The 27,992-nt window shown below is 37.0% G+C and overlaps 1 protein-coding gene across 1 annotated transcript; it reads left to right on the forward strand.

Annotated features, from left to right (window-relative positions):
* Positions 1-7,797: 7,797 nt before the first annotated feature.
* Positions 7,798-27,979, forward strand: LOC130546564 (uncharacterized). Its single transcript, XM_057321910.1, has 6 exons — positions 7,798-8,127; positions 8,923-9,111; positions 15,691-15,823; positions 23,782-23,958; positions 24,462-24,593; positions 27,401-27,979. Exons 1-6 carry the CDS (start codon positions 8,116-8,118, stop codon positions 27,421-27,423), a joined length of 666 nt encoding a protein of 221 aa, XP_057177893.1. The 5' UTR covers positions 7,798-8,115; the 3' UTR covers positions 27,424-27,979.
* Positions 27,980-27,992: the final 13 nt, after the last annotated feature.

A 27,992-nucleotide genomic window follows, 5' to 3' on the forward strand; every position in this document is an offset into this window, starting at 1 on the left:
TTAAATGTATATTTTGATTTTGTAAATCTTGTCTGAACTATACTCTTATTTCTGTTTTTATATATTTACATATATTCTCAACTCAACTTTATTTATAAAGCGCTTTTACAATTTTCATTGTTACAAAGCAGCTGTACATGAGACATATTGACTATAAGCAAAATAATTAAAGTTGTACCTGCAAAAACAAGAAAAGGTTGAAAACACAGAAGACAGACATACCCACATACAAAACACTCCACACACACAATATGCACACGTACTAACACACATAGACATAGAGACACACACACACACACGGATGCGCACGCACACACACAAAACACACACACACACACGCACACGTACGTACACAGACAAGTACGCACACACACACACGCTCAGTGAGAGCACACATTTAGGATAAAGGAGAGAGAAGCACAGGTCAAATATAACAGACTATAAATTCCTATATGCAATATTAATTAAGTAAAACTTTAAAATTCTAAAGCAGCCCCCCCGGTCAGGCAGATAGTGCAAAAACAGTATGCAAACGGTGGCGAGGAACCCAAAACTCTAATCGAGAAAAAAAACCTCAGGAGAACCCAGGCCCAACCAGGGGATTCCAGTTCCCCTCTGGCAAAAGCTGCTGCCTCTGCACAAGCTCCAGAGAACTTGCACAACAAGGCTAAATAAAATAAATAAACTTAATAATAAAATAAATTATAGTTTAAGATTATCATTAATAATCTAATAGCATTTGAAGTTTTGTGGTGAAGACATGTCAAGAGACCGCGTCCTTCTTTATCCAGCTCTATCATCTCAGCTCTTGTCAGGTCCCCACTTCCCATTCTCCGCTCTACCATCAGGTCAGGCCATGAACTGCATCCTGCTCGCTGTGGTAACCTTGGAACAATGAGACAAGACTGGCTGAGAGTAGAGTACTGTTCTGTACTCTTTGATGCAACAAGTACATCAGTTGTGTTTTTGGTTCCGGTTGATCTAACTAATGCAGCCTAAACCCTCTGAAGATTTATATTATGGAAGAGTAGTGTATGCAAGATTAAAAAGATGCGTCTTTAGTCTAGATTTAAACTGACAGAGTGTGTCTGCCTCCCGGACAGTGCAGGGAAGACTATTCCAAAGTTTAGGCGCTAGATAGGAAAAGGATCTACCACCTGCACTTGATTTTGAAATTCTAGGTATTACCAACTGACAGGACGCCTGAGAGCGTAATGCACGTGAAGGACTGTAATACAAAAGGAGTTCATTCAAGTACTGAGGAGCTAAACCATGTAAGGCTTTATAGGTAATAAGCAAGATTTTAAAGTTAACGCGATGCTTTATAGGTAACCAGTGCAAGGTTGACAGAACCGGGCTAATATGTTCATACTTTTTTGTACGTGTAAGAACTCGAGCTGCCGCGTTTTGGACCAATTGGAGTTTTTGTAATAAGCCTGCAGGGCAACCACCTAACAGTGCATTACAGTAATCTAGTCTTGATGTCATGAATGCATGAATTAACTTCTCTGCATCTGAGATTGACAGCATATGACGTAGTTTAGATATATTCTTAAAATGGAAAAACGCAATTTTACAGGTGTTGGCGACGTGGCTCTCAAATGACAGATTACTATCGAATAGAACGCCAAGATTCTTTGCTGACGACGAGGGTTTTATGGAACATCCGTCAATAGTTAAACAGTATTCTTGGTTGTTACTTATAGCAGTTTTCGGTCCAATAAGTAACACTTCCGTTTTGTCCGAGTTCAGTAATAAAAAGTTGTTACTCATCCAGTTTTTTATATCGACTATGCATTCCATTATTCGATGGAACTGCTGTGTTTCATGAGGCTTCGAGGAAATATAAAGTTGAGTATCATCAGCATAACAGTGAAAGCTAACTCCGTGTCGCTTTATTATATCTCCTAGAGGTAGCATGTATAATGCGAAGAGCAGAGGCCCTAAGACTGAGCCCTGTGGTACACCGTACTGGACTTGCGATTTGCGTGACACCTCATTGTTTATTGCTACAAATTGAAAACGGTCGGATAAATAAGATTTAAACCATTTCAAAGCTATTCCCTTAATGCCGACATAATTTTCGAGTCTATGTAGGAGTGTGCTGTGGTCAATGGTATCGAATGCAGCACTAAGGTCTAGCAGCACCAATAACGAGATACAACCTCGGTCAGACGCCAATAGCAGATCATTTGTAACTCTGATCAAAGCAGTCTCTGTACTGTGACATGCTCTAAATCCAGACTGGAATTCTTCATTGATGTCATTCCTTTGGAGGAAGGAGCATAATTGAGTTGAAACTACTTTTTCCAGAACTTTAGATATGAAAGGTAGATTCGATATAGGCCTGTAGTTCCTTAGTTCTCTAGGGTCGAGTTGGGGTTTTTTGACAAGGGGCCTTATAACAGCCACCTTATATGCTTTAGGCACATGTCCTAATGTCAGAGATGAGTTAATAATACCAAGAAGAGGATCTATAATTTCTGGGAGCATCTCTTTCAGTAGATTTGTAGGTATAGGGTCTAGTATGCATGTTGTTGATTTAGATGATCTAATAATTTTAGACAGCTCATCTTGATCTACGGTATAAAATAATTGCATTTTCTCCTTAAGGGCGCTGTAGTTAGTTTGTTCAGCGGGTTTCACTTCTGATTGCATTGTTATAATTTTTTCTCTAATATCTTGGATTTTATATGTGAAGTAGTTCATAAATTCATCACTGCTATGCTGATATACAGGATCAGAAGTCACTGACGATTTATTTTTTGTTAATTTAGCCACCGTGTTAAATAAAAACCTAGGGTTGTGCTGGTTTTCTTCTATTAGTGATGAAAAGTAGGCGGATCTAGAAGTTATTAGGGCTTTCCTGTATTTTCGAATACTATCCTTCCATGCTGTACGAAATACCTCTAATTTAGTTTTCTTAAAGTTGCGCTCCATTTTTCGGGCCGCTTTCTTTAGAGCCTGAGTGTGTTCATTATACCACGGTGTGGGGCTGCCATTTTTAATCTTCTTTAAACGTAGTGGAGCAACTTTGTCTAGCGTTACCGAGAAGGTGGAATTAAAATTTTCAGTGGTAATGTCAAGATCTTCAACGTTATTTCTCATGATTTGAGACAATTCGGGCAGATTATCGAGAAACGCATCTTTGGTAGTTGAAGTTATTGTTCTACCATATTTGTAACAATGAGTTTTATTTGCAGCCGTAGGCCAGTGAAGCAAACATAATACCAGATAATGATCCGAAATGTCTTCACTCTGCTGAAGGATTTTAACGTCGTCCACATTTATACCGTAAGACAGTATTAAATCTAAAGTATGATTACGAAGGTGAGTGGGTCCTGACACATGTTGACTAATGCCCATGGAGTTAAGAGTGTCTTTGAAAGCCATTCCTAAGGCATCTGTAACGTTATCTACGTGGATGTTAAAGTCACCAACGACAAGGAGTCTATCTGCGGCCAGTACTAGTTCTGATAAGAACCCACCAAATTCTTTAATAAAATCTGTGTGGTGCCCTGGAGGCCTATATACAATAGCTAGAATCAATTTAAAAAGAGTTTTATCTTTAGTATTAGGTGTTGAAACATGAAGAACCATGACTTCAAAAGAATTATATTTAGAGTTCGACTTCTGGGAAATGCTAAGAGAGTTATTGTAAAGTGCTGCGACACCTCCCCCTCTGCCTTTTAGACGAGGCTCGTGTTTATAATAATAATCTTGGGGGACAGATTCATTTAAAGCAATATAATCATCTGGTTTTAGCCATGTTTCTGTCAAACAGAGCATGTCTATTTTATGATCTGTTATCATATTGTTAACAAAAAGTGCTTTATTAGAGAGAGATCTAATATTTAGCAATCCGAGTCGTAGCAGTTGATTATCTGTATTTTGTTCATGTTTAGTTTGTTTAACGTTTATTAAATTACTTTCAAGAGGTTTACGCATTATTTTATGTTTGCTAATCCGGGGGACAGACACAGTCTCTATTTTGTGATGTTTGGGAGAACGGATTACTACATATATATTATATTATAAACCACTTTAAGTGCACTACATACATCACACTTTTTTATTTTATTACTATTATTATCTTTCTTTTCGTTTGTTTCCATACTGCACTATTTGTATGCAGCCCAGCTGCAAATACTTTGGCAATACGAATGTACACTTTGTCATGCCAATAAAGCACACCTAAATTGAAAAAATTGAAATTGAATCGCGGAACGAATCATTTGAGAGTCAGTCAAGAAGTAAAGTAAGAATAATTGCCTATTATTACGAAATAATAGTGTTTTTACACCTTCTATGTACATAAACTTTTTGTTGGACACTCCGTAAACCAAAGTAGGACCTTAAAAATGCCTAGTTGTAAAGTATTTATTCATGTATTTTTTCTTAAAATACCCTTAAATGACTGTAAAACTGTTATTTTAGTCTTATGAAAGTCTCTGTGAAATATTAACTGATTTCAAAGTTTGTAATAAAATATAACTATTGCGGTAATATTGGGTATTAGAGCCCTGGACGGGCCTCAGTCACAGTCAATCCATGAAATTTAAAACTGGGAACTCGCTCATTATTCCTGTAAAACAAATAGTTTTATGTTTTAACTGACTGCTTATGTGTAAAAGTTGTTTTCATGGACAGGTTTTTTCTTCTGGGCCCATTTAATTGTATTGGGATGTAATTCTACATAGACTATATTGAAAAAGTAGGGCTGTGCAATTATCATAATATTATACCACGGGGCTGTTGAATGCTTCAATCTGATTGGCTGACAAGCGTTCTATGGGTATGCATTAACTTTCGGTAAATGCACACCTATGAAGGTGTTCCAGGTCTGCTGACCGCATTACAGTTCCATATCACTTCGCCAAGTTTAGCCTACTGTCCACCAGTGAATACGTATCTAACAACAGACAAAGTGACAGGCAAATTCCATTGTCTGAGAAGAAATAACTATTAATATTTATGGACAGCATGAACATTTGAACAACAATGGCGAGAGCACTGTACAGGACTGTTCAGACGAAAAACTAAAGCATATATCAAAGGTAACGGCAAACTACATGACACAATCGGCGGGTTAAAGATAAAATATGAAGCACAAAAATAAACGGGACTTAAAACACACAGCAGGAAGCTTTCTATGCAACTGCGAGAACCGCAGCTGGCGCAGAAACCTCCGTGTCACTTTTTTCTCTTAATACTTTTCTTATACGACAGGGGTATTAAATACGACAACAAATCAAATATAGATACTTGTGTTTTCACTCTCAGTGAAGCAAACGCGTGTGCATGTGCACTGTCTGTCTTCCTCTCGCTCTCGGAAAACTACATACTGTATGCAGACTCAAGCAACGCCTTCAGATGAGATGCGTAAGAAATTTGTCCTACCAGCAAGTGCATTCCGGGACAAATACCATACAAATGTCTTGAGATAAAACATCATAACAACGTCTTGTGGTGTTGTGACCGTGGTATAAGCAGAATAATTGACTCCGGTCCGTTCAATTATCGAAAGTTAATGCACACCCGAGGTGTAACGGCCACTCCGCGAACCGCCTCGGGGTGTGCATTAACTTTCGATAATTGAACGGCCCGTCGTCAATTATTCCTTATTCAATATGATTTTTGGCATACTCAAGCAGCCCTAATGGAAAGTCTTGTTAAAAAAAGAATAGTAAGCATATATTTGCAACAATTTTTTTTCCAGTGTTGTGCAGTTTATAGAAAATGTGAGCTTTATAATGTATTGTTTTACAGTGGAGGTTTAGTGACTTAATTTTTTTCATGGTTCAGTGAGTAGTCACAGTTTAGTAAAGCATGTTGGCAACTTTTTTTTTAGCTGTTTCATACCAAATTGTGGAAATTGTAATAAAAAAAATACTCTAAAAGCCCTTTCCAACCAAAAATGATAACTATGAAAGTAAGTGTAACAGTATTGGTGTCCACACCTATGGGCCTTAGTAGAATGAGATGCGAGTTGGTTGCTTTACAGTAACTCTTTTGGTCCTAAAGCTTTAGTGTCGTGAGTTATGAATGATATGGTTCAAATATTTTACAGGACCTGTAAAACATGTACTTTGTAGTGGCAATAAAAAAGCTGCTATGAACCTAGTTATGTGAAAGCACTGTGTTATATCCCTGGACTGACTGAAAGGTGTGTGGAGGGTCTCTGAATCTGTAAATTGAAAATGTTTGCTCTTAACCAGGGGTTCTCAACAGGGGGGCATGACCCACAAGGGGCCCCATCTGATTTCCAAGGGGGCCTCAAGATGACTAATAATTTAAGATTGGTCAAAATGAGCATTGAAATACATTTTTAAAACAACCAAAACCAAGATATTTTTATATTGAATAAACACTTTCAATTAATATCAAGCTCTGAAATTTTATTGGGTAGAAATGTTGAGTTTATGTGAACAGGAGGGAGCCCTTTGAATATTGTTTTATACAGATGTTATAGATCTATAGATTAGTTAATAGGTTGTCTTGCATCAGTGTTGGATTACCATGCCCATAGTTGCATGTAATATTTTAACTAACAAATAAATGTAAATGTAAAAATCTGTTTCAGTTGTATTCTTTAAGACTATCTTCTAATACGGCCATTATTCTCTTGTATGAGTGTGCTTCAGTAAAGTATCAATATAGCCTACTTGCCCTAAATAAATGCTATATTCTCCAGTTGCATTCTATAGTTTGAAGCTATTTTCCTGGATTCACATATGGAAAGGAAAGTGCTTTGTCAGTTTTGGTGGCTTTGAAAGGGGGTACATGCTCTTCTTTTGGCTCTTTATGCTGACCTTTATATTATATTACGAGCCAAGCGTGAGGAGTCATGACACACCGGCTCATGAAATAATCATTTGTTGCTGACTCAGAACTTTGCTGCAGAGTCTTATGGGTTTTTTCGGAGTGTAAAAAGTGCTAGCCTAAGAGCAGATTCAACCTTATTTGATATTAACACTTCTGTCCTGAGGTGGCTCCTGGTTTAAAGGGTTTTTTTTGCATTCGAAAGGTGCTGTGGTTAAGACTAAGAGTTTAAAGCAGGGGTCGGCAACCTAAGGCACATGTGCCACTATTGGCACACTGAAGGGAAATCCACGGCACGCCAAGCACATGCTGTTAGATTTTACATTAATTCCAAATCTAATATTATTTGTTTAGTTTACAAAAATGTTTAAGTCCAGTTTGAGTTCCTGCTACAAATTACATATACATATAATCAAGTTTACATGTTAGTTGTCACGTCAGGCGTCAACGCTCATGCCGTTGGCGCTCAGCGAGGTGCTGAAGAAATGGTGCCGCACAATCTTTCAAAAAGGTCGGTCTGTAATGCACTCTTACTGTTTCAGGCAATGTTGTGTGCCATTTATCAAACTTTAAAACTAAACACGAGAAGATCACTGAGATAAGAGGCGCGATGCAGCACCACAACATTTGCCTGTAAAAGATGTTTCAAACACGTAGACCAAGAGCCAACTTGGCAAAGCATCTCACTGGTGTGGTGCCGAAAAATGACTTCTGCCAAAGTATGAATCCCTCCATTCCTCATCCCGACTCGTTTTAGAATTTAAAGAGCGACAGGTAGGGCCTATGTTCTTGATAATATTATTAGACTTCAAATATAATGTAAAGAGGGTCGTGCGGGACAGGATGTGCCGCGTTGCATTGTGTCTATGACAGCTGTATTACGACATCTTACATTCTGTATGTGCTAGCTCAAGTTCAATGTGTACTCCTGATGCTAGTGGGACCATTTTAACGCAGTCTATTTTTATGTTATTTTTATTAAACAATATGTGGTTGATCGTTATTTAATGAATAGGCTCTATCACGTTGGTTAATCCGTTATTATTGTTCTGTGTCTGCTGTTAATGTGGTAGAATTGAGTAGCTAATAAATAAGGCTTTCTGTATTAATGCGCTATTTTTTACGTTATTCCCGAACAGATATACAGTATATCTTGCAGTCTCTATGATGAAGTTTATGTACAATAAAGACAATTTTGACAAATAACATGTATTTACAGTTTGTATGTTGTGCTCTGTGGTGCGGCAGGTTTTGAGTCCAAAGTTGTAGCGGAGCGCCACCACCAGACGCCGCATGGCGCAGCTGGTGTGTATACAGTTACAAGGTTTTATTTCTTAACATTAGTTAACTACATTACTAGCATGACCAAAATACTTACACAACCTTTTTTATCTTAGTTAAAATAATACAACTTTTTATATATAACAATACACGAATTATCTTTGATTACCATTTCTTATATGAGTGATATAAATGTTAAACAATACATTACTTGTGACAAAGTGCCTTCAGCCCTTCTGTAAAGATGCTTTCTGGCCGTGTCATGAAAAGCCATACGTAACGAGGAGAGTTTAGAAAAGGAAAAATATCTTAAAGTGAATGAGTGAAGTGAATTTAATAGCAGTGATATCAGTGTGTGTGTTCTCTATTCACAGTGGATGGGTTAAATACAGAGGACATATTTGAAGTATGGGCTACCATACATTGAGAAAAACACCACTTTCATCTAAGGTGCCCTTGTCAGAGTGTAATGATATATTTAAGTGTGTAATGATAATTAACTACATGTACTATATGCAGTACGGTTGGGGTTAGGATTAGAGTGTGGTTTAGGGTTAGTTAAACATTATAATCAATACATGATACGTATAACAAAGGCACCTTAAAATAAAGTGTTACCTAAAAGAGTCTATTTTTGTGCAATGTCAATTTTATGTTACAGTGTATAATATTCTAATATGTCTAATAGGTCATAAAACAATAAAGAACAGTATGTGTGCTTTAAAAAAAAACGTTTGGGACAGCAAAATGTAGCATATGAAAGTGACATGCAGATGCAAAAATCATGAGCAAACCAAGTTTCTTGTGCTCTCTGTCCAGATGGTCATCATGGCTGGGACAGTGCTGCTGGCATACTACTTTGAATGCACAGACACGTTTGGGATCCACATTCAGGGTTTCTTCTGTCATGACGCTGACCTGATGAAGCCCTACCCTGGGGTAGAAGAGAGCAGCTTCATCCCACCTCTCATTCTCTACTGCATTGTGACGGCTGCACCCACAACTGTTGTAAGTAATATTGTTTCTACAAAAGACAATGTAAAGGAAAAATAAATGAGTGCCCAAAAACAAGCAGAATCGTTGCATAATGGTTAACAATTCTCTGGTTATTTCTAAGGAACCTTCAAGTGACATTAGGACTAACTTTGTGCTACAAAAATGTGAGCGCTTTGTGACTCATTTTGTAGATGCTAGATATGAACACCAGAGGGCACTGCAATATAACAGTTCCAGCTAATAATAATAATGTAACCACTTCAGAATGTTTTATCTAGTCTTTTAAGACTATATATAAAAATACTTGTAATTTATAATTGTGTTTTAGTTGTATTACTTTACCTCTGTAATCCCGTAAAGAGCAAGGGTAAATCACAAATGGGAAATAAAATTTAGTCTCTAGAGTGGAGTTTTATTGTGTGATGTCACTGGTGTCCTAGTAGTTTAATAGTCACAAGGACCATAAAACATCAACCACCAACGATAAATGAGAGTGAATATTTTCCATATCTTCTGAAGAAATAATAATAAAATGATATTTTAAATTCTACTGCCTTCTGTTCTTTTGAGTTTGTCAGATCTTATAGAGCTGACAGTTCTTTTGGATTAGATCATACAGTTATTGGGATCTACATAATGCTTTAATGTTGTTATTTTATCAAGCATTGTTGATTAAATAATTATTTTAATGATAATGTAATTATGATATAATGATTTAATATTAAAACCACTTTTATTTGTGGATACTATAATGCTCCATATGTGCAAAACATATCAAACTGAACTCAGACTGTTTTTTTTTACATTTAGCAGTTCAAAGTTATTTTTACATTGGACATTGCTGCACCAGTCTCTGTTGGAAGTCTAGGTAATCTTAAATTTTTTCGTCCCCATGGCATAAAATGTTCTTGCCAGCTATCTTACTGTCCTCTGCACAGCGGACAAATGAAGCTCATCCTTTGCATTGGGTAACTTCCGAATTGGTCAGTTGCTAAAATATCTGACTTCAAAGTGACCTGTGAAATGTCTCTCTGAGTTTTATATTTCAGGGAATAGTTCACCCAAAAGTGTAAATTGCAATTTTCTCACTTTCGTTCTATGACTTTATATTGTAGGGCTTTAGAAGACTTGAAGTATAGCACATACTTTTAAGCTATGTGCATGACTTATATTGTGAATCATTGTTCTTTTTGGACCTTGTCAGCATTTAGTCAACATCCACTTTAATTGTACATGGCAAATAGCTACCCGTCTTTCATATTTCATCTGTGAAAGTCTTACGAGTTTGGAATGACAACACGGTGAGTAAATGATGGGTGAGAATGTTTGAGTGAACTATTCTTTTAAATATATAATTTATTACTTTCATTCAGAGAAATACTTGTGCTTATTCAGATTTAACATATGATTAATGTACTGAGAGAAAATTATGCATCCAGAACAGGCAAATATATGGTTGAGAGAAAGATTGCATTTCAGAGTGCTAAATGTTAAATCCCTTGCTTAGAATGTTAATGATTGGATGCTTTACACCTATGGAGCGAAAATTGTGCCTAAACTTAACAAACAAATCCAGCATTTTGCAAACAAACGCAACCTTTTTTGCAAAAGAAACTAAACTCTGAAACAAACAGAAAGCGTTTTACAAATACATAATGCAATTCGAGAGAAAATGCAAAGGTGTAACATATAAATGTACTGTGTTTAAGTCTCACCTTTTTATGAGATTCTCTCAGCTTGATTTTCTCACAAATGCGACGTCCAGATTTTCTCACAAATGGCGTGCAGATTTTCTCACAAATGTCGACGTCCAGATTTTCTCACAAATGGACGTCAGATTTTCTCACAAATGTGATCGTCCAGATTTTCTCACAAATGTGACTGCAGATTTTCTCACAAATGTGATCGTCCAGATTTTCTCACAAATGTGATCGTCCAGATTTTCTCACAAATGTGATCGTGCAGTTTTCTCACAAATGTGACGTACAGATTTTCTAGTTATGCAACTTCTCCCAAAACAGCAGATAGTTCAATTGTTTGACTTAGATTTATATTATGTTTTTTTGTGCTGGTTTATTTTATTGCAAAAATTGCCCAAATAGCTTGAAATAGCCAAAAAAAATAGCAGCATTCATTTTAAACCTAAATAGGCTAATGGCAACCAAACAAAGCCGACGACTGACTGAAACAACTGCCACGAGATTTATTTGCTTTTCCATTTTTATAGCCTAGAAAGCTCTCTACTTTAATGCCATAGTGTTTAGACATAATGTTAAATACTTTTTATCTATGAGTTGTTATTATAAAAGTCAAACATATGTATCAGTGCAACTTTCATGCAGAAAAATCACTAAAAACCGAGTCGCATCTCAGAAAGAGCCAAAATACTATACTGAAATCTTACAAAAAATTGACATATAAAAATATAAATAAATATAAATCAGGCCCGGTTCCTGCCAGGTGCAGAAGTGTGGACTGCAGATATCCTGGGTGGGGATATACCCCAACCCACAGACAGTATAGCTGCAGACAAAATTAAGAGTCCATTTAAAAAGTATTTTCCTCTTTTTCTGATAAGAATGTGATTTGGTAAAATTATATTTTTGTTTATTTCGTGAACTTTTGACAACATTTCTCCCAAATTTCATATAATTTATTTTTATTTATTTGAGAAAATGGGTGAAACAGGTGAAAACAGAAAAGATGATCTGCATTTTTAAAACAGAAACACAAAAACAAGTTCATATTTAGTTTTAAGCAACACAAAACTAAGAAAACGTTAGAAAACGTAAAAAAATGTTTTATGAAATAACCCAGATTTTTTTAATAAAAAAATTTCACAGTTAGTTGTTAACCATAACTGCTGGAACGTAAAAGTGAGGTCATCCTTTCGTCTGATTGAATTTCTTTTGAGTTGTTGTTGGTTGAACATGTCAACAAACACTGCAGTGATATGTAACTGCAATACATGCAGGATTTAAATGCATTTATTTTTTATATAAATATAGAATAAACAGACGAACATTTTCATTGATGTGTTTTACACCTTAAATAAAGCGGTTAATGTAAACTGGACATAAATAGAAGCCTAAAAATAAAGTGGCTAAGAACATTCCCATTCACTGAACGATCACTGATTTCTGTTTAATTTTTTTAATGAATTGAATGAATTAATCTGATTACACATAGCACAATGAACTTTACATCGTGTCTGCTGTTTTTATGTGGTATCGTGAGCGCGCATCGCCTAAACTGAACTATTTTGCACATTGTTTCTGCTACCACCTGCAGGTGAATTGGGGTGTTTGAGATGGAGAGAACAGATTTATTTCTGAAGCGGGAGCTTCGGAAGATGGAGCTTTCAGCTCATTACTGAAAGTCAATAGGTTAAAATCTAGCTATCCAGCAAGCAATATATAGCTGTTGTTAACAGCACAAAATAAGACCGCAAAAACGAAGAAATGAATCTGATTTTACTGCACAATTAATTTGACATGCTTAATTTTACATATGTGCAGTGCTCTAAAATTCCTTTGCACAGTATTTTGCTTCCACCTTAGTTGTAGCATGCTTCTTGTTACAAACTAAAGCCAGAGCAGTGAAGTGAAGAGTGACGTTGCTTTCACCAATAGAAAATACAACAATTTTTGGTGTTATTTTTTGATTCTCATTGGGTGGGCAAGACAGATGTTTAGGGGGATTCAGCCCACCCCTGCCCATGCCTAGAGCAAGCCCTGATATAAACACAAAATTATGTCAAAATTCCCTTATAAGAAAGTATCCTTGAAAAAGTAGTTTGTTTTGTGAACTAACAGTTGGGAAACAAGAACGAGAAATGAGATGGGGTGGAAGGGGTGACAACATTGCAAATGCATCCAGTTTGTTGTATGTTATTTGTATATTAAAACCAATGCATAATTCATTATTTATAATTAAAACAGCAACTGATTATTATTAAAGTTTCAATAAATTTCATGAGACTAACTGAATAAAACTTGATGAATGAAATTAATTAGTTTCTGGCACTGCAAGGGTGGCACGCAAGGAAATGTTCATGCTTCTTCCTATAGAAACTAATTCCCAATAGCACCACCTGCTGTTGCACATGCATTTGTGAGAAAATCTGCACGATCACATTTGTGAGAAAATCTGGACGTCACATTTGTGAGAAAATCTAGACGATCACATTTGTGAGAAAATCTGGACGATCACATTTGTGAGAAAATCTGGACGATCACATTTGTGAGAAAATCTGGACGTCACATTTGTGAGAAAATCAAGCTGAGAGAATCTCATAAAAAAGTGAGACTTAAACACAGTTATATGTTACACCTTTGCATTTTCTCTCGAATTGCATTATGTATTTGTAAAACGCTTTCTGTTTGTTTCAGAGTTTAGTTTCTTTTTCAAAAAAGGTTGCGTTTGTTTGCAAAACGCTGGATTTGTTTGTTAAGTTTAGGCACAATTTTCGCTCCATATACACCAGGAAGACAAATTAAATATAGTTTTGTATTGGTCTATTAGTTTTGGAATTAATTATGAGCATGGGTGTGACCCGAACTCTGAAGGGAATTGTTCTTCTGTTTACTCATACTAAATCTTAAGCGTTTGATATGAAAATATCATTTGATTATGTGTTCAAAGCGTCAAATATAATATACATATAATTTATTTTTTTAAACTTAAGACACGTAGTTTCCCCCTTTCAAATTAATAAAACTTTCACAAAAATAGAATAACTCTAAAAACTGATCTTGAAACATAAAACATAAAAATATAAAAATTATACGCTATCTTTTTAAATATATGCAAGTGCCTGAGATTATTTAATATATATTTTTACTTTGTATTATATAATATTTTATTTATTATTATCTGTTTTATTTATTATGCATAATTAGAGGTTTACCCAATATCAAAGCCTGAAACAATATTTTTTGAAATCGTGTTTTGTATCATATTATTATAAACAGTTGTCAGTTTGGCATCATCAGTGTGGAATATATGAAACTCTATTACAGTGCAATGTATTACACTGATAGATATACATTTTTGAAAAATGTAAAAAATATATAAAGTCCTAGTTGAGCAGTTATATTCAAAATAACAATAAAAATATATATACATCTATAAGTTGATAAAACCACTAATGTGCAAGCCAAAGGCAACTGTGGCAAGAGATCAAATACACAAAACGGTATAGAAGAAACTGAAAAAAAATGTGAGAAATCAGGCTTCTCTGGCAAGTTGACTGTTTATTACAGTTATATAGTTATCAGAAGATCTATAACATTGATATGTTCAGTATTTAAAATAATTGATTCTGAGTATAAGGTCCAGCTTACATTGTCTGCTGTTGTGCTTGTAAATAGTGTGTTCTTGTTGGTGCCATACAGTTCTTTATACAATCAAGGTATAGTCAGTAATGCAGAGTTTTTTCTGCTGTTTCCAGCTGGTAGTTAAAAGCATTTCATCCTGTTTGAAGGTTTGTAAATTGGAGATGCAGGTTATATTCTAATCTGTTGTATTTAAAGATAATCACATCTGATTATCCACTCATCCAGTCCTAGATATTTGAATACAGTCTGCCTAAAATTAGTACTGTCTGGTCTTGAGGAAATGCAAAGCTATCACTGGCATAACAACAACAATGAATTTCATGTTTATTAATAATGTCTCCAAAAGGAAGCATGTACTGTACAAAGAAAAAGCAGAGGGCCTAAAACTGATCCCTGTGGTGCTTCATAGTTGATTGGTGATTTCAGTTTACATAAAGTGGTACAGTAACACCTAGATTAATAAAACGTAAACCAAAATAGTGTTAGATCACTAATACCAACATAGTTTGGGTATGTATGGGATTTTCAGCATTGTATAAAAATATACAATATGTCCCCAATTAGCGTCTCACCAGTAGACTTTGACAATTCCCACAATTAACTGTATCTATAGTTTATTTTGTAACATTGAATTACTCTAAGCTACTTGGTACTGTGTGCATTTCAGATGGGTCTGGAAGATTATTGGTAAACTATCCTTAGTGGTTGAGCAATTTTAGCAGATCAGTAATCTGGAGTAGACTGAGTGGCTGTCACGATCACGAGTTGGAGTACCCTTCAGATTCACAAGAGGGCACTCCATCCCACACATTTGCCACGCATTTTGGACTGCAATTCTCATGACTCATTAGCCAGTATTGCATTCACCTGTGTGTTGTATCTGCTGCACCTCTAACTATTTATACCCGGTCATTTCAGCCATTCTTTGCTGAGTATTGTGTGTAACTGTTATAGTGCTAACATAGCCGTTGTCTATGATTCCTGTCTTGTTTCCCCTGCCTGGTATTTCATGTATTGGACGGATTACCTGTGTTTGACCTTTGCCTGCCTTATGTTTGTGATTTTGGATGATCCCTAATAAACTGCTTCGTTTGGATCCGCACCCAAGTCTCCCTGTGTTGAAACGTGACAGTGGCACTACAGTAGCTAGACGTAACATACAATACAGGAGACAGGAAGGTGGTTTGAGATATCATCACTCAGAATTTCTTTCAGCTGTTAATCTATTTTTTGTTTTGTGTTCTCTTTGTAGATTTTTATTGGGGAGATCTCAATGTACGTCATGAAGTCCACTAGAGAAGCCCTCATTGCCCAGGAGAAAACCATTGTGACAGGGGAGTGTTGTTATCTGAACCCTCTCATTCGAAGAATCATTAGGTTTATTGGTGAGTTTACTGTTTAGATCCATTTTTCAGTGATTCATACATCTTGGGAGTAAACTAAGTTCCATTTAATGCCAAGAGTTCAAACACACTGGTGTCCTAGCAGAGTAACCACAGTTGTGGATCATCACAGTAAAGGGATAGTTCACAAAAACAAAACTCGCCATTGTGTCATCTTTGACATTCAGAATCAAAACTGAGATTTCATTCAAGTGTTGTTTTAGATTTTCTGGTTAGTATGTGAGTGGATTGTGACCACCTCATGTCAAGCTTCAGAAAGAAACAAAAACATTATAATATAACTCCATGTGACTTGTACTGTATATTCTGAACATCTGAAAGGCATATCAATGTGTTTGGTGACAAAGTAAAATTGTCTGTTTTATGCAAGTCTTCAACTGTATATATGGGTCAGTGACAAAAAAATGGTTGTCAAGATAATAAATGCAAGTCTTTTAAAAACTTGTTTTTAAAGCATGTATCAGATATTTTAAAATGTACGTAGTGTTTTCATGTTGATTTGTGTAATTACAAATCATATTTGCACCATTTTTTAATGAAAGTTAAAACTGAAGGCAAAGAATGAGAAACATTATATCTTTTATCCACCTAGATGGAATGTAAACATGCCCATATACTTTATTATGAAATATCACACAAAAATTGATTTAATTAGTTATCTTTGGATTTAAATGTTATGCTTTTTTGCTGTTTATCGGGGCATATGCTGAAAACACCTTTGCTTTCTAAATAATCTTTGACAAATTATGTAAAAAATGGTTAAAGGGCTCATCAGATAAAAAGCTATCTTTTTCCATGTTTAAGTGCTATAACTGGATCCCTGGTGCATCTACCAGCTCATAAAATGTGAAAAATACATAGGAAGGGGCCGTTATTATAATATTACCACCCATTAATCTGCATGTTTACACACACGGCATGGCTATTTCATGCACTACACCAGTGTTTCCCAACCCTGGTCCATGGGGCACACCTCCCAGAATGTAGAAATGTCTCCCTAATTACAGTTTTTCTCGATTGCTTAAACACATTTCTTGAAATTATGCCTCGTATTCTCAAAACAGTAAACACAAATCCATAACATCTCACCCAATTCTCCAAACATCCTATTGTCAGGTCAAAATGAAGCTCTCTTCTCAAAACCATTCAAACTTGCTGAAAAACCAAACTTTTCCTACAGACATGACTTACAAGCCCTCAAAATCACCCACACTGCAACATAGTCTTAGACACTGGTGAGATCAATTCAAAACACTGTTACTAAAACTCTTAGTGGGATTCAAGAATAATTTGACAGCTTAGTGTTTATTACAGTTTTTCTCGATTGCTTAAAGACATTTCTTGAAATTATGCCTCGTATTCTCAAAACAGTGAACACAAATCCATAACATCTCACCCAATTCCCCAAACATCCTATTTTCAGGTCAAAATGAAGCTCTCTTCTCTAAACCATTCAAACTTGCTGAAAAACCAAACTTTTCCCCCAGATATGACACACAAGCCCTCAAAAACACCCACACTGCAACATAGTCTTAGACACTGGTGAGATCAATTCAAAACACTGTTATTAAAATCTCTTTGTGGGACTTAAGAATAATTTGACAGCTTAGTGTTTATTAGAATATACAACATAAAAGAGTGCACATAGAGCAAAGTACAAGAATGAGCTTTAGGAACAAATAAAAATAAAACATTACACTATTGGAAAGTAGATGAAGATGATCTTACAAGACAAGAAAAGTTCAAAAACCAAAGAACAATTTAAACTGGTCATGCAACACAATTCAGTACACATCTGCACAAATAACATTTACATTCAGGCATTTAGCAGATGCTTTTATCCAAAGCGACTTACAGAGAAGATAAAGGAAACAAAACAGTGAGGCGATTTGTCAATAGGAGGCGATGTAAAAAATATGGCATCCTCTGCACCTTTGGCCCATTTTTGTAAAAGTATTCCGTATTTTCTGCAAAAATTCAGAACAGGTAAAAAGGGTGTACACGTGCTACAGTTTACTGGATACAGAATAGTGATATTTCTCTCATTTTAAGTGTGTACTGTAATTATACTGTATGTTTACAGTAAGTAGTATAAAGCCCAGTAGATGATTCTTGGATGAGCTCCTATTGATATTATCCTGAGATTCTGATTGGTGTGTCATCAGTTTTGCAACTGAATGTTTACTGATGGACAAATGTGTGCTATTTGAGTTTACATATTGACACTTCAGTTCATTATATTGTGTGTTTGTGTTTTCTGAATGAGAACTTGGTTAAACCTTTGCAAATTGAGACTGTTTGTGTGTGGGGTTTGTACAAGTTGGTGTATTGTTCTGAGAATGTGTTTATAGTTGTCAGAAAATGGTGAGTTGTTTCATGAATTGTGTGTTAGCAATCGAGAAAAACTGTAATACAACAACAAGTTGATGAGTTGAATCTAAAACATTCTGGGAGAAGTGCCCCGAGGACCAACATTGGGAAACTATCAGCACCCAACAGAAGAGGGGTGGGGTGCACAGTAACTCATTAGCATTTAAGTTGACACACACCTAAACGGGTTGCTGTAAGCATAGGTGTTTTTGACAAGGCAAAAAGGGTGTCATTTACACAGCTATTGAGTGTTTTTAAGCAAAATATGTTACAGACATTTCATGAAGACCCTAATAAATCATGCGAACTTGTGGAAAATGTTAGTCCAATGAGCCCTGTGAAAACCATATTAATATACTAAACTAGATGCTTCTCTTTTAGTCCACATTAATTTTTCTGTATATAATTATATTTAAAGAAAAATACTTGTTACACCACTTAACCGTGTTGTTTGTACAGCCAAAGGCCATTGTCAACAAGTTCAGCTGAAGTGTTTTTTTTCAATGCTGAAGAAACCATATGATAACAAGAAATCATCATGTCTCATAGTGTAATTACAGTTTAAAGGTTAGTTCAGGCTTAAAATGAAAATTCTTACATGAATTACTCATCCTCAAGTCGTTTCACAACCGTAACACCTTTGTTTATCCTCGGAACACATATTAAGATTTGATGAGCTTTTTGACTTCCCACATAGACAGTAATGCAACATACACTCAAAGCACAGAAAGTTAAGTATAAAGACATCATTAAAATAGTCCATTTGACTACAGGGGTTCAACCTTCATTTATGAAGCGAGAAGAATATTTTTTTTGCGCAACAAAACAAATGCGTAATAGTGGTGTAACAGTGGTTACACATAACACATTTCTTATTTATATTTTTGTGTGATTTATGAGAGATGATTTGAAGTACATAAATGTTGTACTGTGCAGACTGAGCTTTAGTTTCAATTATTGATTTGGAATGGACAGGATTTACTGTACAACAGCTCCTCCAAAACACATCAATATTAAATGTATGCTTCAGACATTATGACGAGCACAATCAGCAAATCTTTCAGGCACTGTGTGTCTTTTATGCTCTAAAAGTTTGCAGTAGATTGGTTTTAGTGCACATTTTCCATGTGCCAAGCAAGTGCACCCAAGCTTGATGAAAGATAAAATTTGAAAGTATAGAAAACTTGGATTTACTGGAGCTGATGCATAATGCAGTGGAATCTCTGGTAATGGTATCTTCTGAGGCTTGGGATTGCAGTGATATGGACAATTGTATCGAGGCCTTTTCACAATCTCGAGCAATCGTGACCAGAGAACATTCTAGCACTCTTTTGTCTTTCTTTGTCCAGTGCTGGTCTTATTTTCTCAAAGGTTAACTTTTTATTCAGTGGCTCCATTCAAACAGTCAGAGATATGATGAATTATAATCTTTTTATGCTCTAAGACATACAATTCAAGTAAAAAACTTGTTAGGGAATGGGTTACCCAAAGATTATAATTCTGTCAGCCTTTACTTACCCTCATCCTAGATACTGTTTTCCATGTGATGAAAGTAAATGAGGACTGGCTCAAAACACCAAAAATGCTTTTGTAAAAGTACCCCATCTAACTCATGTGTTATAATATATTTGTGCAAGGAAACAAAGTCTGTGAACGAGATGAGTAAATGAAAACCGAATTCTTTCTTTCTTTCTTTCTTTCTTTCTTTCTTTCTTTCTTTCTTTCTTTCTTTCTTTCTTTCTTTCTTTCTTNTTCTTCAAATAGGCATGCCATGAGCCAATAGCCTTTGAGTGTGAGCCCTGTCAGAGCGTTTCATTGGTTGAATGAACTGAATGAATACGCCCTACTTAACGAGTCAATTGAGTCAAATGGAATTGAACGAACTGGAACATGTCGTTCATGGTCTAATACTCTGCGTTCCAACAATGCATATCTAGTTACTGGAATTTTCTGAAAAATAAAGGTAATGACCTGGTTTAATTTCATTCTAAGGTGAAGTAAATTATGTCAAAACAGTTGAATCTTTGTATGGACCAAGTAAATGATTTAAACCATTTAGATTTTAGTAGACTAAATATAATGTATATTTATTCGACTAAAATGTTTTTCATATTTCGTCGACTAAAACTAGACTAAAACTAAAATGATGGGGTTGACTAAAATGTGACTAAAACTAAATTGCATTTTCGTCAAAAGACTATGACTAAAACTAAATCAAAATTTGCTGTCAAAATTAACACTGTCTGCTCTACCCTGAAGATCTGTTGGGCGGCGTCCAGAGGTGGTGGAGGAGGAGGCAGATCTGTTGTTACAGCAGGGTCTGTAGAGGAAACAGAAACAGGAGTAATAAAGGGTTTGAGAAGGGAAACGTGAAAAGAGGGTGAGATCCGGTAGTGTTTGGGCAGCTGGAGGCGGAAGGTGACGGGATTGATCTGTCGAGTGATGAGGAATGGTCCGATGTATTTGGGACTCAGCTTCCGGCAGGGTTGTCGCAGGCGTAAGTCCTTTGTGGACAACCAGACCCGTTGTCCTGGGGCATACTGGGGGTTTGGGGATCTTCGGGCGTCCGCATGGAGCTTCTGCCTGCGGATAGCCTGCTGGAGGTGGTGGTGAGCTGAGTCCCAGACCCTCTCGCTCTCCCGAAACCAGTGATCGACAGCTGGCACCGATGAGGGTTCTCCAGACCAGGGGAACAGAGGAGGTTGATATCCTAGGATACACTGAAACGGGGTGAGACCGGTTGAGGTCTGTCAAAGGGAGTTTTGGGCGTACTCCGCCCAGGGTAGGAAACGTTGCCAGCTGTGTTGGTGAGTATGGCAGTATGATCTCAGGTACCTCCCGATGTCCTGTATCTTCCGCTCAGCCTGGCCGTTCGCCTGAGGGTGATATCCGGAGGTCAAGCTCACCGAGATGTTCAGTATTCCGAAGAAGGCCTTCCAGACCCGGGAGATGAATTGGGGACCCCTGTCTGACACAACGTCTTCAGGAAGCCCGTAATTGCGAAACACATGGGTAAACAGGGCCTCAGCCGTCTCTAGTGCAGTGGGGAGCTGAGTGAGGGGAATCAACTTGCATGCTTTGGAGAACCTATCCACTGCCATCAGGATACAGGTGAATGTGTCAGACAGGGGCAGGTCGGTGATAAAGTCCACTGCGAGGTGAGACCACGGTTGTTGGGGTATGGGCAATGGGAGTAGTTTTCCCTCCGGCAGGCGACGTGGTGTCTTTGCGATGGCTCAGACTGAGCATCCTTTGACGAATCGAGCGATGTCCTGAGTCATCCCAGGCCACCAGTATCGGGCGGAGATGAGCGAGAGGGTGCGCTGTCTGCCTGGGTGTCCTGATCCCGGAACAGAATGAGCAGAGTCCACGAGGGTAGTGCGGAGCTCGGATGGCACAAAGATCCTACCCTTGGGACCTCCCGGCGGAGTAGGGTGTTGGAGTTCAGCGATGTCCCGGTCGAGGGCCCACTGGATGGGGCAGATGAACAGGGCTGGAGGAAGCACTGGTTCAGGTTCGGTTAAATCTGGGGTGACGTAGTGTTGTCTGGAGAGAGCATCAGCTTTGCCATTTTGCGATCCAGGTCGGTAAGTCACTTTCAAGTCGAACCGTGAGAAGAAGAGTGCCCAACGGGCCTGACGAGAATTCAGCCTCCGGGCCTCTTTGAGGTACTCCAGGTTACGGTAATCACGGTGAAGGGATAGTTCGCGCCCTCCAGCCAGTGTCGCCATTCTTCCAGAGCCAGTTTGATGGCTAGGAGCTCTTTATTCCCGATGTCTTAGTTTAACTCCGCCGGGGATAGCTTGCGGGAGAAGTAGGCACATGGATGGAGTCTAGGAGGCTTCCCCTGCCGCTGAGAGAGCACCGCTCCTACCCCGGTCGAAGAGGCATTAATAAAGACTGTAAATGTCAGGGTTCTGGTAGACGGAGAGCACACCACTGAGGTAGATAAGAAAAAGGAGTTTATTTCAAAAACAGGTAAGTATGCAAAAACAGGTAAGTATGCAAAAACAGGTAAGTATGCAAAAACAGGTAAGTATGCAAAAACAGGTAAGTATGCAAAAACAGGAATATCCAAAAACAGGTAAGTATCCAAAAACAGGTAAGTATCCAAAAACAGGTAAGTATCCAAAAACAGGTAAGTATGCAAAAACAGGAATATCCAAAAACAGGTAAGTATGCAAAAACAGGAATATCCAAAAACAGGTATGTGTTCAAAAACAGGTAAGTATACTTATCGGGGTAAAGCATTGCAGTGCAGACAACAAGACTGAACAGGGAAGAACAAAAAGATGCAAACTAAAATAGAATCCTGATGATGTGATGCAGGTGTGGACTAATCAAAAATGGTGGATGTGCGGTGCATGCTGGGAAACTGAGTTCAGAACTCCGGGGAGAGGGAACGGGTGAAGCGAGCTGGCGGTGACGACATGGGGGGCGTGGCCGGTGGTGTTGAAACCGTCACAGTAAAGTGTCCTTCAATTCCTGTATGTTTCCTACATGAGCTCTCAATTATACTGTTGAATGGCTATAATTCATAAAATAATCAATTTAATAGAGACATCAGTTACAGTACTAATATCAAAATGCTAGCTTTCATAAAATGATGCTGTTAAAGAAATATGTTGTTTCTACATCAATTTGAAGATTAAATGTGAAATTATTAATATGTAAAAGTATATTTTAAAATATAATAGTTATGTGCGATTAATCGTGATTAATCACAGAAAAAATGTGTGATTAATCAGATTAATTTTTTTAATCGATTGACCGCACTAGTTTAAACATGACCTTAACATTCTTCATGATGTTATTCGAAAAGAACAACAAAAAAACATTGTGAAATATAAATCAAAGAAAGAAACATGAATTCATGACGCTACATCACGATTATGTCTCAAGCTTATATCTTACTGGTCAAAATTTCAAACCATTTTGCATTTATTTGCTTAAAAATGTTCTGTAAATCTTTTAAGTGCGTGTAGGCTTTTACTATGTTTTCTACAAAGTTGCTAAAATTGTTACGTTTTGACCTTAAAGCGTACATTTTGGCTCAGATGTGTGTAGAGCAGTGGTTCTCAAACTGGGGGCCCCCAGATGGATCCAGGGGGACACAGATTTTGTGGCATTTTATGAAATATAGACATTTTTCATAAATGTTATGCAATCAAACATCAGAAAAATAAGACCACCAACCAAAACCAAAAAAATTGATGTTCCAGCATTGTATTTAGCTTTTTAGCTTAATATGTTTTTAGTTTAATTACAATTCTAAGTTTAATATTCTAAGTTTTTATTTGGGGAGGCCGCAAAGTGATACACAAAGGGGGCCTTACAACGAAAAAGTTTGAGAACCACTGGTTTAGAGCATCTCTCACTATGTCTTTCTCACTTCCCCTTTCTTCATGGGGAATTACGGGTTATTTACGCCAAATCCATTCTTTATAATTCACCATAATTTCCCAGAGGTGAAGCGAGTGGTGTGTATTTATCTAGCTTGATTTTTTCAGTCACCTGCCTCAGAATAAAGCCAGTGAATAAACAGATATTTTCTGTGTGCCTGTTTTCAGATGTACATCACGAGCACCATCAAGACGAAAAGCAGTCGCCTGGCCAAGCCTGTGCTCTGTCTGGCGATCCTGTGTGCTGCATTCCTTACTGGCCTGAACAGGGTGTCAGAATATCGCAACCACTGCTCAGATGTGGTTGCTGGTTTCATATTAGGAAGCTCTGTAGCTCTTTTTCTGGTGGGTTTTGGTACATTCACAAAACATCTATATTGGGGGGGGGGTTATGTCATTTGATTCCAACATAAAGTGTCCCATTTTGACTTAAAATACAATATAGTGGACTGTTGATAAACATAAAAGCACTAGCCGTTTGGACACAGAGAATTTGTTTCTTAAAAACTATCAATTGTGAAATGAATATTGATGTGTGCATTGATGTGTTATGGTAATGTCAGTATCTTTCAAATGCATGACGATTTTGTTTTGGCCATAAATCATTATTATTCGTTACCCTTTATGTTTGTCACTTGGTTTTGCAAATATCTAACCAATAAAAAGTATTAAAACGTGCTTGACAACTTGACAACACAGTATGCAACATTATGCAAACATTGAAAACGTGTTTTTTCCCCATTTCTTATAAAACAGCAAATTTGGACATACAAGGTTTCAGAAGGACAGCGACGATCATATTCATCATTAATAACTGTTCTAATTGTTGAAATCTCTTCTTACTGTAGGGAATCTGCGTAGTGAACAATTTCAAAGGGAACCATTCTACTCCTGCCAAGCAGAAGCAGGAGGATTATCGTGGACTGCCATTGATCACATTCCCACGCGTGGAAAACCCCCTCGAGACCCTCAGTGCACAGGTGACCTGCTCTACAAAATCCATCTGTAGCACATTGCACAGAGCTGTTCGTTAATGTCATCAAATCCCAGGTTTTAATAGGCCGATTTTAACATTGAGTTAAGCAGCATTGCTCACTATAAAAAAGGTTTGCTCAGCTTTAACCTTTGGAAATGAAACCCTGCTCCGGGGTATACTGTCTGAAATAATGTGGTTGTAGAATATTATAGAGAGTTATTTAGGAATGAACAACCAATTATAAAACGCCTCACTGCTTACCGTATTAAATATTTATGCAGCTGCTGAAACGTTAAGGTGCTGTTTAGTTTCAGTGTCTGAGGGGAACCAGTAAACGTGTTGAACTGTGATTATTAACTACTGCCATGAATAGGTGGTATTATGCTAACTGTATTTATACAATCCATGCTAATGACTTGATCAATATGCAAATACAAACATTATCCCAGGGTTCATAACTGTGGAGTGTGAAATCTTGAAATACTATCTCAAGGTTATTGTTTGTTGCAAGTAATGTATGAATCTACTTCCAGTTTTGCATAAAGTTTGAATTTTGCAACACCACAATAATGTAATAAACAATAAGTCATGTATGAATGAAGTGTCACCCACGGAAGAGTGCTGTTGTACTGAATAACAGTGTGACTGAGATTTCATCATAGGCTCAATGCGACTGGTCTAAAAACTAATACATTAATTTAATGTCTAGGACATGTTCACTAATTCCACTGTTGTAAATTGCATTCTACTACCATCTCTGCCCCTGTAAATTATATAGGTCTTCATGGAGTTTAGTGGGCACAATTAGATATTCTAGTTTTTTAACATTTTTCTAGTAATATAATCATAGTCAGATTATATAATCATATTACATAAATAATTTTCACATTTTCATATGAGATCCTTTTCATTCAGAGGCATTATTTATAATGTGCCAAATTTATAGATTATATGACAGTTTGCTTTTGATGAATGGATGAGATGCAGTAGGCTTAAGATATACACTAATGAACAATGACTACTATTTATGTCAGGAGTCTTCAACTAAAATCGCTTGAGGTCCAGTAAACAAACCCTCCTTGCCGGCCAAGGTCCGGACAATTAAATACCTAAAAACATGAATTGATGGTTTTTGGCAGACCAAAGAAATAAACATGTCTTTTTATATCTATACGACAGCATAACAATGTCTGACAACAATATAATGAAGGAAAATGTGCAAAATGCCCTAATCTCTAAACCCGAACTGAACATACATTCATTTCAACATTAACAACTATAAAATAAAACTAAAGTATTGTTTTCTGCTGAACTGAGATTAACAAATAGCAGCATCAAGTCGTGACTGAACATCCTCTGATAACATTTCAGCTCTTCTTGTAGCCGGTGCAGCTGAAAGGGGGGTTTGTTTAATATTTTCTTTTAGTTATGTCTTTATTTTCCTTCTAAACGTGTTTCACACGCAGCCTTCATGCACTCTTTTACTATTTTCCCATCAGTAAAGGGCTTGTTGTGTTTTCCTAAGATCCACTGTATTCTTAATGAACATTCATATGCTCGTTGTTGGGCGGTAAGTGAGTGAGGGAGGACCCGTGTAGATCGCTACTACTGGGCTTTGAGCTAATATATTTTCCGTGTCCTTACCTCGGACTGCTGCGGGTAAGTTTATTCATAGTGTCTATGTCTAGTTTCATAATGCCTTTTAAGGTTTCCACTTTTGACAACCGCAACAGACTCCGAGCAAATAAAACAAACCGGCCTCGTGCATGTTGATGCAGGAAGAATAAATGCAAATCTCTCGACCCATACATCTCGGAAATCATGGTTTTCAGCATCAACTTTTCTAACTTTTGAAAAGGACATTGTTTTTCAGTCACTGAAAGTTACATCTGTCTGCACGCTGTGCAGTGAGTCTATCTAGGCTCTCTTCTCTCCACGACGTTGACGTCTGTACGTAGCAACAGTACGCAGATGTTAACTGTCCATGGCGCCTTAGGACCCAAACTGCTACTGAGCAGACCTTGATGTGCCTGGTATAAATTTGATTGCATTAGAAAATAATGTTAGGCGTTCATTTATTTATTATGTCAAAAGGCTTTGAGGTCCGGACGGATGCATCTCGCGGTAGTTGGTGACCCCTGATTTATGTGATTTTTATTTGCATAGTATTTGCAGTCAGTAACCTGGTTGGTATTTCCCAGTCGTCGTTTCATTCTTTCTTGGCTGGATGCTATACATTTAATAAACACTGACTGAAATGTTCAACCATTCCCTGCAGTAGTGAGCTTTTTGGCATCTGAGTAAAAAACAAAATGCTTTGATTCAAAGTGGCTACTCCAGCTTGCTATTTATTTTTGCCCCAAAATAGGTCATGAGCTAACCGATGCCCAGACAGACGCGTTTTATCATCTTATACAACAGGGAAATACAACGGTTATTTTCTAAATAGATTCTGACGTTCTTTGCTGCCAGCAAAATGCCTCTGCAGAAACTGTTCTGGGTCTGAGAAATTCCCACATTTGACACTAACGTAAGAAATTCTGGTGCAATTTAGTGCTGGCAGAGGAAACCGTACATTACCGTACATGGTGTGTACGGTAAACAAGAAAAATCAGGTGTCCTATCATTTTCCGGACAAGTCTATTGATTTAGTTGGAATTGGAATCGTGAAATTATATGTTCCACTCCGTGGTTTTCCGGTGTTCCAGTTAAATGGGCTTGATGGGTAATTATTGTTTAGGCGACAAGTCAAATGCGTATTACTCTCAGGAAGCTGACGGCTCTCTGAATGCTATTTTGTTTTTCTTTCAGAACCATTCGGCATCCATGACTGAGGTCACATGACTAAGGGGGCAGCACCGCGTCACTTTCGCTTCACCTCAACACTTCTAGGCACAAAAAGGTTTTTGTACTGTGGCTTACTGTAAAAAAAAGAAAAAAGACAGTATTATGTTATAACTAGTTGTACCTAGAAACTGCTGTTTTGTACATTTTGTATAAGAGAGTGATGTAGCTTTCCCTCATACACTGCTCAGTTCACGTTCAAATGTATGCCTTCTCTTTCACGTTTTACATCACAAAGTAAATATATACAGTCTATATATAATGTAATTGAGATATTGATGTTGTTATGTGGTATTTGTACAAAGAATGATTTTATTTAGATTTTTTTCTGTACATTTTTGGACAAAGATCATTTTGTATTCTTTTTGTTATCTGTATAAAGAATTGCCTGCTGATTTTACAGGAATGTTTTTGGTATATATATACTTTTTGGTGTAAGGTTAAAAAATGTCAAATTGTTACACGTCGTTGTATCTGATTCTTCTCGGGCATCTTTGAATGGACATGTACTTGGCATGAAATACACAAAACTGTTTGAATAACCTGTTACTTTGACTTG

The sequence above is a fragment of the Triplophysa rosa genome, linkage group LG22 (assembly GCF_024868665.1).
Source record: "Triplophysa rosa linkage group LG22, Trosa_1v2, whole genome shotgun sequence".
NCBI classification, from domain to species: Eukaryota; Metazoa; Chordata; class Actinopteri; order Cypriniformes; family Nemacheilidae; genus Triplophysa; species Triplophysa rosa.

What these genes read in the sequence shown, in the direction of transcription:
- LOC130546564 (XM_057321910.1), top strand. An exon ending in AAGAATCATTAGGTTTATTG is followed by an intron (nt 15,824 to 23,781) that starts GTGAGTTTACTG and finishes GCCTGTTTTCAG; the next exon opens with ATGTACATCACGAGCACCAT. An exon ending in TCGAGACCCTCAGTGCACAG is followed by an intron (nt 24,594 to 27,400) that starts GTGACCTGCTCT and finishes TTTTTCTTTCAG; the next exon opens with AACCATTCGGCATCCATGAC.